This window comes from Salmo trutta, chromosome 23 (assembly GCF_901001165.1).
Source record: "Salmo trutta chromosome 23, fSalTru1.1, whole genome shotgun sequence".
Taxonomy (NCBI): Eukaryota; Metazoa; Chordata; class Actinopteri; order Salmoniformes; family Salmonidae; genus Salmo; species Salmo trutta.
The window spans coordinates 31,608,122-31,621,049 of record NC_042979.1 but is presented as its reverse complement, the minus strand read 5'-3'; the positions used below and the strand labels follow the sequence as shown (position 1 = coordinate 31,621,049).

The window sequence follows — 12,928 nt, the reverse complement described above, 5'->3', positions numbered from 1 at the left end:
TTTTTGATTTTCTGGGTCAAGGTTTGGCTTTTTCAAGAGAGGCTTTATTACTGCCTCTTTTAGTGAGTTTGGCAAATATCCGGTGGATAGGGAGCCGTTTATTATGTTCAACATAGGAGGGCCAAGCACAGGAAGCAGCTCTTTCAGTAGTTTAGTTGGAATAGGGTCCAGTATGCAGCTTGAAGGTTTAGAGGCCATGACTATTTTCATCAATGTGTCAAGATATATTGTATTAAAACACTTGAGTGTCTCCCTTGATCCTAGGTCCTGACAGTGTTGTGCAGACTCAGGACAACTGAGCTTTGGAGAAATACGCAGAATTAAAGAGGAGTCCATAATTTTCTTTCCAATGATTCTCCTCAATTAAGTTGGAAAAATAGGATGATCGAGCAGCAGTGAGGGCTCTTCGGTACTGCATGCTACTGTCTTTCCAAGCTAGTCGGAAGACTTCCAGTTTGGTGTAACGCCATTTCCGTTTCTGGAAGCTTGCTTCAGGGCTCGGGTATTTTCTGTATACCAGGGAGCTAGTTTCTTATGACAAATGTTTTTGTTTTAAGGGGTGCGACTGCATCTAGGGTATTATGCAAGGTCAAATTGAGATCCTCAGTTAGGTGGTTAACTGATTTTTGTACTTTGACATCCTTGGGTAGGTGGGGGGAGTCTGGAATGGCATCTAGGAATCTTTGGTTGTCCGAGCATTTATTGCACAGCTTTTGATGTTCCTTGGTTGGGGTCTGGGCAGCTTATTTGTAGCGATTGCAAACATAAGGTGCTCTTAAAGCACCTTAAGGTGTTTCTTTCTGTATCTATTTCTGTATCCCCCAATCCATCACACGACATCATCACTTCCTGTTGTACGCAGAATGAGGACGAGCTCGGTTTTGTTTGTTTGGAAAGTTTGTTGTTTAAAAGTATATTGGAAAGTTCTTGGTAGCTACCTAGCTTCTTATGTTGGATCCCGCCACGCAGTTGGCATAAGTTGCTTGGACTGCTTGTATCTTTCCAGTGATCCTGACAAATTGTTCCTGAGGAGCTATTTGGCATTGCAACTAGCCGGACATACAGCCATATATCCCTGTAATACTTAGAGAAGATCTTATGTCAAGTGTTATTGAAGTGTTGTGGTTGCAGGTTCACTTGGCACATCTAAAGCCTTTTCTTTTGAGTGTTTCTATAGGCCACCAAGTGCTAATAGTCAGTATCTAAATAATATGTGTGAAATTCCTGATTGTGTATGGGATGTGACAGAGAGGTCTACTTTCTTGGGGACCTGAATATTGACTGGTTTTCATCAAGCTGTCCGCTCAAGAGGAAGCTTCTGACTGTAACCAGTGTCTGTAATCTGGTTAAGGTTATAATCAACCTACCAGGGTGTTTATAAACACTACAGGAACAAGATAATCCACATGTATTGATCACATTTTTACTAATGCTGTAGAACTTTGTTCTAAATCTATATCCGTACCCATTGGATGCAGTGATCACGATATAGTGGCTAAATCAAGGAAAGCCAAAGTTCCAACAGCTGGGCCTAAAATAGTGTATAAGAAATCATACAAAATATTTTGTTGTGACTTATGTGGATGATGTTAAAAATATTTGTTGGCCATACCCCTGTCTGCACATTATGCCCTGAATCTATTCTACCACGCCCAGAAATCTGCTCCTTTTATTCTCTGTCCCCAACGCACTAGACGACCAGTTTTGCTATCCTTTAGCCGTACCCTCATCCTACACCTCCTCTGTTCCTTGGGTGATGTGGAGGCTAACCCAGGCCCTGCATGTCCCCAGGCACTCTCATTTGTTTACTTCTGTAATCGAAAAAGCCTTGGTTTCATGCATGTTAACATCAGAAGCCTCCTCTCTAAGTTTGTTTACTCACAGCTTTAGCACACTCCGCCAACCCTGATGTCCTTGTCATGTCTGAATCCTGGCTTACGAAGGCCACCAAAAATTCAGAGATTTCCAGGAGTTGCAATCTACTGCAGAGATAGCTTGCAAAGTTATGTCATACTTTCCAGGTCTATGCCCAAACAGTTCGAGCTTCTAATTTAAAAAATCTCTCCAGAAATACGTCTCTCACTGTTTCCGCCTGTTATACACCCCCCTCAGCTCCCAGCTGTACCCTGGACAGCATATGTGAATTGATTGCCCCCCATCTATCTTCAGAGTTCGTTCTGTTAGGTGACCTAAACTGGGATATGCTTAACACCCCAGCAGTCCTACAATCTAAGCTAGATGCCCTCAATCTCACACAAATCATCAAGGAACCCACCAGGTACAACCCCAAATCCGTAAACATGGGCACCCTCATAGATATTATCCTGACCAACTTGCCCTCCAAATACACCTCTGCTGTTTTCAATCAGGATCTCAGCTATCACTGCCTCATTGCCTGCATCCGCTATGGGTCCGCGGTCAAACGACCACCCCTCATCACTGTGAAACGCTCTCTAAAACACTTCTGCGAGCAGGCCTTTCTAATCGATCTTGCCCAGGTATCCTGGAAGGATATTGACCTCATCCCGTCAGTCGAGGATGCCTGGTCGTTCTTTAAAAGTAATTTCCTCACCATCTTAAATAAGCATGCCCCTTTCAAAAAATGTAGAACTAAGAACAGATATAACCCTTGGTTCACTCCAGACCTGACTGCCCTTGACCAGCACAAAAACATCCTGTGGCTGACTGCAATAGCATCGAATAGTCCCCGCGATATGCAACTGCTCAGGGAAGTCAGGAACCAATACACACAGTCAGGAAAGCAAAGGCTAGCTTTTTCAAACAGAAATTTGCATCCTGTAGCTCTAACTCCAAAAAGTTTTGGGACACTGTAAAGTCCATGGAGAACAAGAGCACCTCCTCCCAGTTGCCCACTGCACTGAGTCTAGGTGACACGGTCATCACCGATAAATCCATGATAATCGAAAATTTCAATAAGCATTTCTCTATGGCTGGGCATGCTTTCCTCCTGGCTACCCCAACTCCGGCCAACAGCTCTGCACCCCTCGCAGCTACTTGCCTGAGCCTCCCCAGCTTCTCCTTCACCCAAATCCAGATCGCAGATGTTCTGAACGAGCTGCAAAACCTGGACCCGTACAAATCAGCTGGGTTAGACGATCTGGACCCTCTCTTTCTAAAACTATCCCCTATTACCAGTCTGTTCAACCTCTCTTTCATTTCGTCCGAGATCCCTAAAGATTGGAAAGCTGCTGTGGTCATCCCCCTCTTCAAAGGGGGTGACACTCTAGACCAAAACTGTTACAGACCTATATCCATCCTACCCTGCCTTTCTAAAGTCTTTGAAAGCCAAGTTAATAAACAGATCTCTGACCATTTCGAATCCCACCGTTCCTTCTCCGCTGTGCAATCCGGTTTCCGAGCTGGTCACAGGTGCACCTCAGCCACACTCAAGGTACTAAACGACATCATAACCGCCATCAATAAAAGACAGTACTGTCTTCATCGACCTGGCCAAGGCTTTCGACTCTGTCAATCACCGTATTCTTATTGGCAGACTCAATAGCCTTGGTTTCCCAAATGACTGCCTCGCCTGGTTCACCAACTACTTCGCAGATAGAGGTCAGTGTGTAAAATCGGAGGGCCTGTTGTCCGGACCTCTGGCAGTCTCTATGGGGGTACCACAGGGTTCAATTCTCAGGCCGACTCTTTTCTCTGTATATATCAAAGATGTCACTTGCTGCGGGTGATTCCCTGATCCACCTCTACGCAGACGACACCATTGTGTATACATCTGGCCCTTCTTTGGCCACTGTGTTAACTAACCTCCAAACGAGCTTCAATGCCATACGACACTCCTTCCGTGGCCTCCAACTGCTCTTTAACGCTAGCAAAACTAAATGTATGCTTTTCAACTGTTCACTACCCGCAACCGCCAGCCCGACTAGCATCACTACTCTGGACGGTTCTGACCTAGAGTACGTGGACAACTACAAATACCTAGGTGTCTGGCTAGACTGTAAACTCTCCTTCCAGACTCATATCAAACATCCCCAATCCAAAATCAAATCTAGAATCGGCTTTCTATTTCGCAACAAAGCCTCCTTCACTCACGCCGCCAAACTTACCCTAGTAAAACTGACTATTCTACCGATCCTCGACTTCGGCGATGTCATCTACAAAATAGCTTCCAATACTCTACTCAGGAAATTGGATGCAGTCTATCATAGTGCCATCCGTTTTGTTACCAATGCGCCTTATACCACCCACCACTGTGACCTGTATGCTCTAGTCAACTGGCCCTCGCTACATATTCGTCGCCAGACCCACTGGCTCCAGGTCATCTTCAAGTCTATGCTAGGTAAAGCTCCACCTTGTCTCAGCTCACTGGTCGCGATAACAACACCCACCCGTAGCACGCACTCCAGCAGGCATATCTCACTGGTCATCCCCAAAGCCAACACCTCGTTTGGCCGCCTTTCCTTCCAGTTCTCTGCTGCCAGTGACTGGAACGAATTGCAAAAATCACTGAAGCTGGAGTCTTACATTTCCCTCACTAACTTTAAACATCAGCTATCTGAGCAGCTAACCGATCGCTGCAACTGTACATAGTCCATCTGTAAATATCCCACCCAATCTACCTACCTCATCCCCATATTGTTTTTATTTACTTTGCTGCTCATTTGCACACCAGTATCACTACGCACACACCATCTGCTCATCATCATCTGCTCATCTATCACTCCAGTGTTAATCTGCTAAATTGTAATTACTTTGCTTTGCTACTACTATTTATTGCCATACCTCCTTATGCCATTTCCACACTGTATATAGACATTCTTTTTTTTCTATTGTGTTATTGACTGTACGCTTGTTTATTACATGTGTAACTCTGTGTTGATGTTTCTGTCGCACTGCTTTGCTTTATCTTGGCCAGGTCGCAGTTGTAAATGAGAACTTGTTCTCAACTAGCTTACCTGGTTAAAGAAAGGTGAAAAAAAAGAAAATAATAAATAAATAAATGAGTAGCGTCCAGACGCTGCACTTGATGAATTTATGCAATTGCTTCTTCCAATTATTGATAAACATGCACCTGTTAAGAAACTGAATGTTAGTACAGTTAACAATCCATGGATTGATGAGGAATTGAAAAACTGTATGGTTGAAAGAGAGGGGGCAAAAGGAATGGCTAATAAGTCTGGATGTATATCTGACTGGCTTACTTACTGCAAATTGAGAAATTATGTGACTAAACTCAACAGAAAGAAGAAGAAACTTTATTATTTAGTCAAGATCTATGATATAAAGAATGATGGAAAAAAACTTTGGAGTTCTTTAAATTAAATTATGGGCAGAAAGACAAATTCAACTCCATCTTTCATCGAATCAGATGGCTTATTCATCACAAAACCATTTGATGTTGCCAATTATTTTAATTATTATTTCATTGGCAAAGTGGGCAAAATTAGTCAGGAAATGCCCACGGCAAACAGTGAGCAATTATATTCATGCATAAAACAACTAATAATGAAAGAAAAGCAGTGCAAGTCTGAATTTTGTAAAATTAGTGTGGGAGAGGTGGAAAAATGATTGTTAACGATCAATAATGACAAACCCCCTGGCATTGACATCTTAGATGGAAAGCTACTGAGGATGGTAGCTGACTCTATAGCCATTCCTATCTGTCATATTTTTAATCTGAGCCTAGAGAAAAGTCTTTGTCCTCAGGCCTGGAGGGATCCCAAAGTAATTCCGCTACCCAAGAGTGGTAAATCGGCCTTTACTGGTTCTAACAGCAGACCTATAAGCTTGCTGCCAGCTCTTAGCAAACTGTTGGAAAAAATAGTGTTTGACCAAATACAATGCTATTTGTCACGGATCCCTCCAGAACTTTCAATAGGCACACCTGGCCCCTATTCCCAGTGATTAGTAATTTTATAAGTGTGTCCTTGGTTTACCATTGTCCTGTCGATTATTGTTACTATGTCTGTTAGTCGTGTGAGTACCTGTGCTGTGTGTTTTGGCTTTCGTGCCATTGTGGATTGCGCATATGATTATGGGTCTTGTCCCGTGTGATAATCATTGTGCACTTGTGTTATTTATTCGAGGTACTCCTCGCTCTTTTGTTTGGGTTTCAGCCCTGTGTTTTGTATAGTGTTTATTTGGTCTTCGTCCCCGTGCCTGTACACGGCACACCATCATTTGGGTGTAATAAAAAAAACTTTTACGCATTCCTACGCCTGTCTCCCGACCCTTTATGCCAGTGTGACGCTATTTCTCTATAAACAAATTAACAACAGACTTTCAGCATGCTTATAGAGAAGGGCACTCAACATGTACTGCACTGACACAAATGACTGATGATTGGTTGAAAGAAATTGATAACAAGAAGATTGTTGGAGCTGTACTGTTAGATTTCAGTGCAGCCTTTGATATTATTGACCATAACCTGTTGTTGAAAAAACTTAAGTGCTGAGGCTTTTCAACCTCTGCCATATTGTGGATTCAGAGCTATCTATCTAATAGAACTCAAAGGGTTTTCTTTAATGGAAGTGTCTTTAATGTCAAACATGTAAAGTGTGGTGTACCGCAGGGCAGCTCTTTCGGCCCTCTACTCTTTTCTATTTTTACCAATGACCTGCCACTGGCATTAAACAAAGCCATGTATGCTGATAATTTAACCATATACGCATCAGCAACTACAGCTAATGAAATCACTGCAAAGAGTTGCAGTCTGTTTTGGAATGGGTGGCCAGTAATAAACTGGTCCTGAACATCTCTAAAACTAAGAGCATTGTATTTGGTACAAATCATTCCTTAACTTCTATGGGCTACGTGAGACACTAGCATCCCACCTGCGGGACACAGCCAGTGAAATTTCAGGGCGGCAAATTCAAATTCAAAAACAACAAAATGTCATAATTCAACTTTCTCAAACATACAACTATTTTACACCATTTTAACAGCGACAGGAACACCGATAAAAAATAAGTAGGTAGAGGCATCATTATAAGCATGTCAGTTACCCAGTAAATTAGCAGTGGTGAAATGTGAAGCTCATACTAGTCGTACAGATAAAATTGCCATAGGTAATCGTAGAGCAGATGAAATAGCAAAGGCGGCAGCCTTGGTGAGAGAAAATGTGGCTGGGTACTCTGCTGACATAATCTAATGTTTTGCTTTCGTTGTAAAGCCTTTTTGAAATCGGACAGTGTGGTTAGATTAACGAGAGTCTTGTCTTTAAAATGGTGTAAAATAGTAATATGTTTGAGAAATTGAAGTAATAGCATTTCTAAGGTATTTGAATAACGTGCCACGGGATTCCACTGGCTGATGAGTAGGTGGGACGATTTCTAGCCCATAGAAGTTAAAGATACACTTCTCCTTGATGTAACCACATTGTCCGATTTCAAAAAGGCTTTACAGCTAAAGCAAAACATTGGATTATGTTAGGAGAGTACATAGACAAAAATAATCACACAGCCATTTTCCAAGCAAGGAGATGTGTCAATAAAACCCAAAACACAGCTAAATGAAGCACTAACCTTTGACGATTTCCATCAGATGACACTCCTAGGACATTATGTTACACAATACATGTATGTTTTGTTCGATAAAGTTCATATTTATATCCAAAAACCGCATTTTACATTCACCCCCGGTGAATGTGCACATCAATTTACAAAAATACTCATCATAAACGTTGACAAAATATATAACAATTATTTAAAGAATTATAGATAGACTCCTCCTGGATGCAACTGCTTTGTCAGATTTTAAAATAGCTTTACGGAGAAAGCACATTTTTCAATATTCTGAGTACATAGCTCAGCCATCACAGAGAGCTATACAGACACCCGCCAAGTTCGGCGCAACCTAAACTCAGAATTAGTATTACAAATATTCTCTTACCGTTGCTGATCTTCGTCAGAATGCACTCCCAGGACTGCTACTTCCACAAGAAATGTTGTTTTTGTTCGAAGTAATACATATTTACGTCCATATTTACGTCCAAATACCTGGTACCGCGCAAGCGCGGTACCAGAGATGAAAAGTCTAAATGTTTCATTCCCGTACTTAGAAGCATGTCAAACGCTGTTTAAAATCAATCTTTATGGTATTTTTAACGTAAAATCGCGATAATATTCCAACCGGACAATAGCGTATTCATTCAAGGAGAAAAAGAAGGAACGGCGCGCTCGCGTGACTGCGCATATCCAATCCCTTAGTCCACAGGCAGTCCACTCAGAAACTGAGCTCCTATTGTCTGCCCAGTAACAGGAGAAGGCTGAAACAACTTTCTGAAGGCTTTTGACAGCCAATGGAAGCCTTAGGAAATGCAACGTAACCCCACAGATACTGTAGTTTCGAACGGGACTAGAAAGAAGAACTACAATTCTCAGGTCCTCCACTTCCTGGTTGACTTCTTCTCAGGTTTTTGCCTGCCATATGAGTTCTGTTATACTCACAGACACCATTCAAACGGTTTTAGAAACTTCAGAGTGTTTTCTATCCAAATCTACTAATAATATGCATATTCTACTTTCTGGGCCAGAGTAGTTACCTGTTTAAATTGGGTACGTTTTCATCCGGCCGTGAAAATTCTGCCCCCTAGCCCAGACAGGTTAAGTGCTATACCTCAGCTGAATCTGGTAATGAATGGTGTGGCTGTTGAACAAGTTGAGGAGACTAAATTACTTGGCATTACCTTAGATTGTAAACTGTCATGGTCAAAACATATAGTTTCAATGGTTGCAAAGATGGGGAGAGGTCTAGCCGTAATAAAGAGATGCTCTGATTTTTTGACACCACACTAAAAAAAGCAGGTTCTACAGGCTCTAGTTTTGTCTAATCTTGATTATTGTCCAGTCGTGATGTCCAGTGCGGCAAGCAAAGACCTAGTTGTTGCAGCTAGCCCAGAACAGAGCTCTTAATTGTAATTTGAGGGCTGATATAAATACTATGCATGCCAGTCTCTATTGGCTAAGAGTTGAGGAGAGACTGACTGCATCACTTCTTTTTTTTTAAGAAACATTAATGTGTTGACAATCCCAAACTGTTTGCAAAGTAAACTTACACACACACTTATCCTACCAGACATGCCACCAGGGGTCTTTTCATAGTCCCCAAATCCAGAACAAATGCAAGAAAACATACAGTATTATATAGAGCCTTATTGCATGAAACTTCCTTCCATCTCATATTGCTCAAATAAACAGCAAACCTGGTTTCAAAAAACAGATAAATCAACACCTCGCGCCACAACGCCGCTCCCCTATTTTACCTAGATAGTTTGTGTGAATGCATTGATATGTAGGCTACATGTGCCTTTTTAAAAATGTATGTAGTTCTGTCCTTGAGCTGTTCTTGTCTAATGATGTTCTGTATTATGTCATTCTGTATTATGTTTCATGTTTGAGTGGACCCCAGGAAGAGTAGCTGCTGCTTTTGCAACAGCTAAAGGTGATCCTAATAAAATAACAAATAGTACAGGATTATGAGGAATAACATTAAGATCCACAATATTTATTCCATGGGACAAATCTAGGTCCAGAGTAAGACTGTGGCAGTGAGTAGGTCCTGAGACATATTGGATTAAAACCCACTGAGTCAATGATGGCTCTGAAAGACTTTTGGAGTGGGTCTGTGGACTTTTCCATGTGAATATTAAAGTTAACCAAAATTGTGAACATTATCTGCCATGACTACAAGGTCCCATAGGATTCAGCGAACTCAGTGAGGAACGCTATATACGGCCCAGGAGGCCTGTAAACAGTAGCTATAAAAAGTGATTGAGTAGTCTGCATAGATTTCATGACCAGAAGCTCAAAAGATGAAAACGCAGTCATTTTTTGGGAGGTAAATAGAAATTTGCTATCGTAAATGTTAGCAACACCTCCGCCTTTGCGGGATACACGGGGGATATGGTCGCTAGTGTAACCAGGAGGAGAGGCCTCATTTAACACAGTAAATTCATCAGGCTTAAGCCATGTTTCAGTCAGGCCAATCACATCAAGATTATGATCAGTGATTAGTTCATTGACTATAACTGCCTTGGAAGTTAGCGATCTAACATTAAGCAGCCCTATTTTGAGATGTGATATATCACAATCTCTTTCAATAATTACAGGAATGGAGGAGGTTTTTATTCCAGTGAGATTGCTAAGGCAAACACCGCCATGTTTATTTTTGCCCAACCTAGATCGTGGCACAGACTCGGTCTCAATGGGGATAGCTGAGCTGACTACACTGACTGTGCTAGTGGCAGACTCCACTAAGCTGGCAGGCTGGCTAACAGCCTGCTGCCTGGCCTGCACCCTATCTCATTGTGGAGCTAGAGGAGTTAGAGCCCTGTCTATGTTCATAGATAAGATGAGAGCACCCCTCCAGCTAGGATGGAGTCCATCACTTCACAGCAGGCCAGGCTTGGTCCTGTTTGTGGGTGAGTCCCAGCAAGAGGGCCAATGATCTACAAATTCTATCTTTTGGGAGGGGCAGAAAACAGTTTTCAACCAGCGATTGAATTGTGAGCCTCTGCTGTAGAGCTCATCACTCCCTCGAACTGGGAGGGGGCCAGAGACAATTACTCGATGCCGACACATCTTTCTAGCTGATTTACTCGCTGAACCTATGTTGCGCTTGGTGACCTTTGACTGTTTCATTCTAACATCATTGGTGCCGATGTGGATGACAATATTCCTATACCCTCTACACTCACCAGTTTTAGCCTTAGCCAGCACCATCTTCAGATTAGCCTTAACGTCGGTAACCCTGCCCCCTGGTAAACAGTGTATGATCGCTGGATTATTCTTTTTAAGTCTAATATTGCGGGTAATGGAGTCACCAATGACTAGGGTTTTAAATTTGTCAGAGCTAATGGTGGGAGGCTTCGGCGTCTCAGACCCAGTAACGGGTGGAGGCAAGACCAGAGAAGACTCGGACTCTGACTCTGACTTGTTGCTTAATGGGGAGAACCGGTTGAACGTTTCTGTCGGCTGAATGAGTGACACCGGTTGAGGATTCCTACAGCATTTCCTTCCAGAAGCCATGAGAAAATTGTCCGGCTGTGTGGACTGTGCGAGGGGATTTATTCTATTATTTGTACTTATAGGTGGCACAGACGCTGTTTCATCCTTTCCTACACTTAAATTACCCTTGCCTAATGATTGTGTCTGAAGCTGGGCTTGCAGCACAGCTATCCTCACCATAAGGCAATCGTTCTCTTGTATATTATGATTATTGCGACTGCAATTAGAAGGCATAATGTTAATGTTACTACAGCTTCAGCTGGTGGAGGTCCTGTTGAACCATGCCCAGATAAAGCGTCCGGGGAGAAAAAGCTGAATGAAAAAAGTTAATGAGGGAAAAAAAATATATGTAAAGCGGTAATTAAAAAGTAAAAAACGTAGCAGGGAGCAAAGTGGCAGGTAGCAAGGTAGCAAAGTAACGTTAGCAACAAACTGCACAACATCACTTAAACAAGTCCACGTTGGGGTTAACTAATTGTTAATACTGTGTGTATTGCAGCTACTGTCTGAGAGCCAAATCAACATGGTGAAGGTGGTGAACACTGTGAGCGATGCTCTCAGCTCCATGCAGAAGGAGACAGGGGGACTGAAAGCTCGGGTCAAGGCTGACCTACAGAGGGCACCGGTCAGAGGGGCTCGTCTCAAAGGCTGTGCCAATGGTAAGTCTGATAGCTGTCTGTCCATGTCTGGCTAGCTGGCTGGCTTGCTGGCTAGTTCTGTGGCTGACTGGCTATGTGGCCGGCTGGCTGGCTGGCTTTGTGGCTGGCTGATTGGCTGGCTGGCTGGCTGGCTGGCTGACTGTGTGGCTGTCTGGTTATATAGCTGATTGGCTGGTTATGTAACTGGCTGGCTCTGTGGCTGGCTGGCTATGTAGCTGCCTGACTTGCTGCCTGTTTGGCTGTCTGTCTGGTTGCCTAACTGTCTGTCTGTCTGCCATTCATGCATATGTCTATGTGTGTGTGTGTCTCTGTGTCTTCATATGTGTCTGTCTCTGTTTACATACTGTATAGCTCTCTGTGTTATTCAATAGTGTACTGTATCTCTATCTGCCAGTGGCAGAGATTAAGATTACCTCATTACCCTTGGTGCTAGTGTTGAATGTATGAGTGTTGAATATACAGTAAAGTATGTAAATATATATATATTTTTTATTTCACCTTTATTTAACCAGGTAGGCTAGTTGAGAACAAGTTCTCTTTTGCGACTGCGACCTGGCCAAGATAAAGCATAGCAGTTCGACACATACAACAACACAGAGTTACACATGGAATAAACAAACATACAGTCAATAATTCAGTAGAAAAAAATAAAACAAAAAGTCTATATACAGTGAGTGCGAATAAGGTAAGATAATGGAGTTAAGGCAATAAATAGGCCATGGTGGCAAAGTAATTACAATATAGCAATTAAACACTGGAATGGTAGACGTGCAGAAGATGAATGTGCAAGTAGAGATACTGGGGTGCAAAGGAGCAAGATAAATAAATAAATACAGTATGGGGATGAGGTAGTTGGATGGGCTGTTTACAGATTGGCTATGTATATGTGCAGTGATCTGTGAGCTTCTCTGACAGCTGGTGCTTAAAGCTAGTGAGGGAGATATGAGTCTCCAGCTTCAGTGATTTTTTCAGTTCGTTCCAGTCATTGGCAGCAGAGAACTGGAAGGAAAGGCGGCCAAAGGATGAATTGGCTTTGGGGGTGACCAGTGAGATGTACCTGCTGGAGTGGGTGCTACGAGAGGGTGCTGCTATGGTGACCAGGGAGCTGAGATAAGGCGAAGCTTTACCTAGCAGAGACTTGTAGATGACCTGGAGCCAGTGGGTTTGACGAACAGAGTGAAGTGAGGGCCAGCCAACGAGAGCGTACAGGTCGCAGTGATGGGTAGTATATGGGGCTTTGGTGACAAAACGGATGGCACTGTGATAGACTGCATCCAATTTGTT

The 12,928-nt window shown here is 42.8% G+C and overlaps 1 protein-coding gene across 2 annotated transcripts in view; it reads left to right on the top strand.

The window, feature by feature from the left end:
• LOC115159794 (fibrinogen C domain-containing protein 1) overlaps positions 1–12,928 on the top strand; it is a 240,664-nt gene that overhangs the window by 88,311 nt on the left and 139,425 nt on the right. For both annotated transcript variants that reach the window (XM_029709852.1, XM_029709851.1), the window contains one exon: positions 11,485–11,644. In XM_029709852.1, the coding sequence (XP_029565712.1) occupies positions 11,485–11,644 (160 nt within the window). The remainder of the gene's footprint in view (positions 1–11,484; positions 11,645–12,928) is intronic.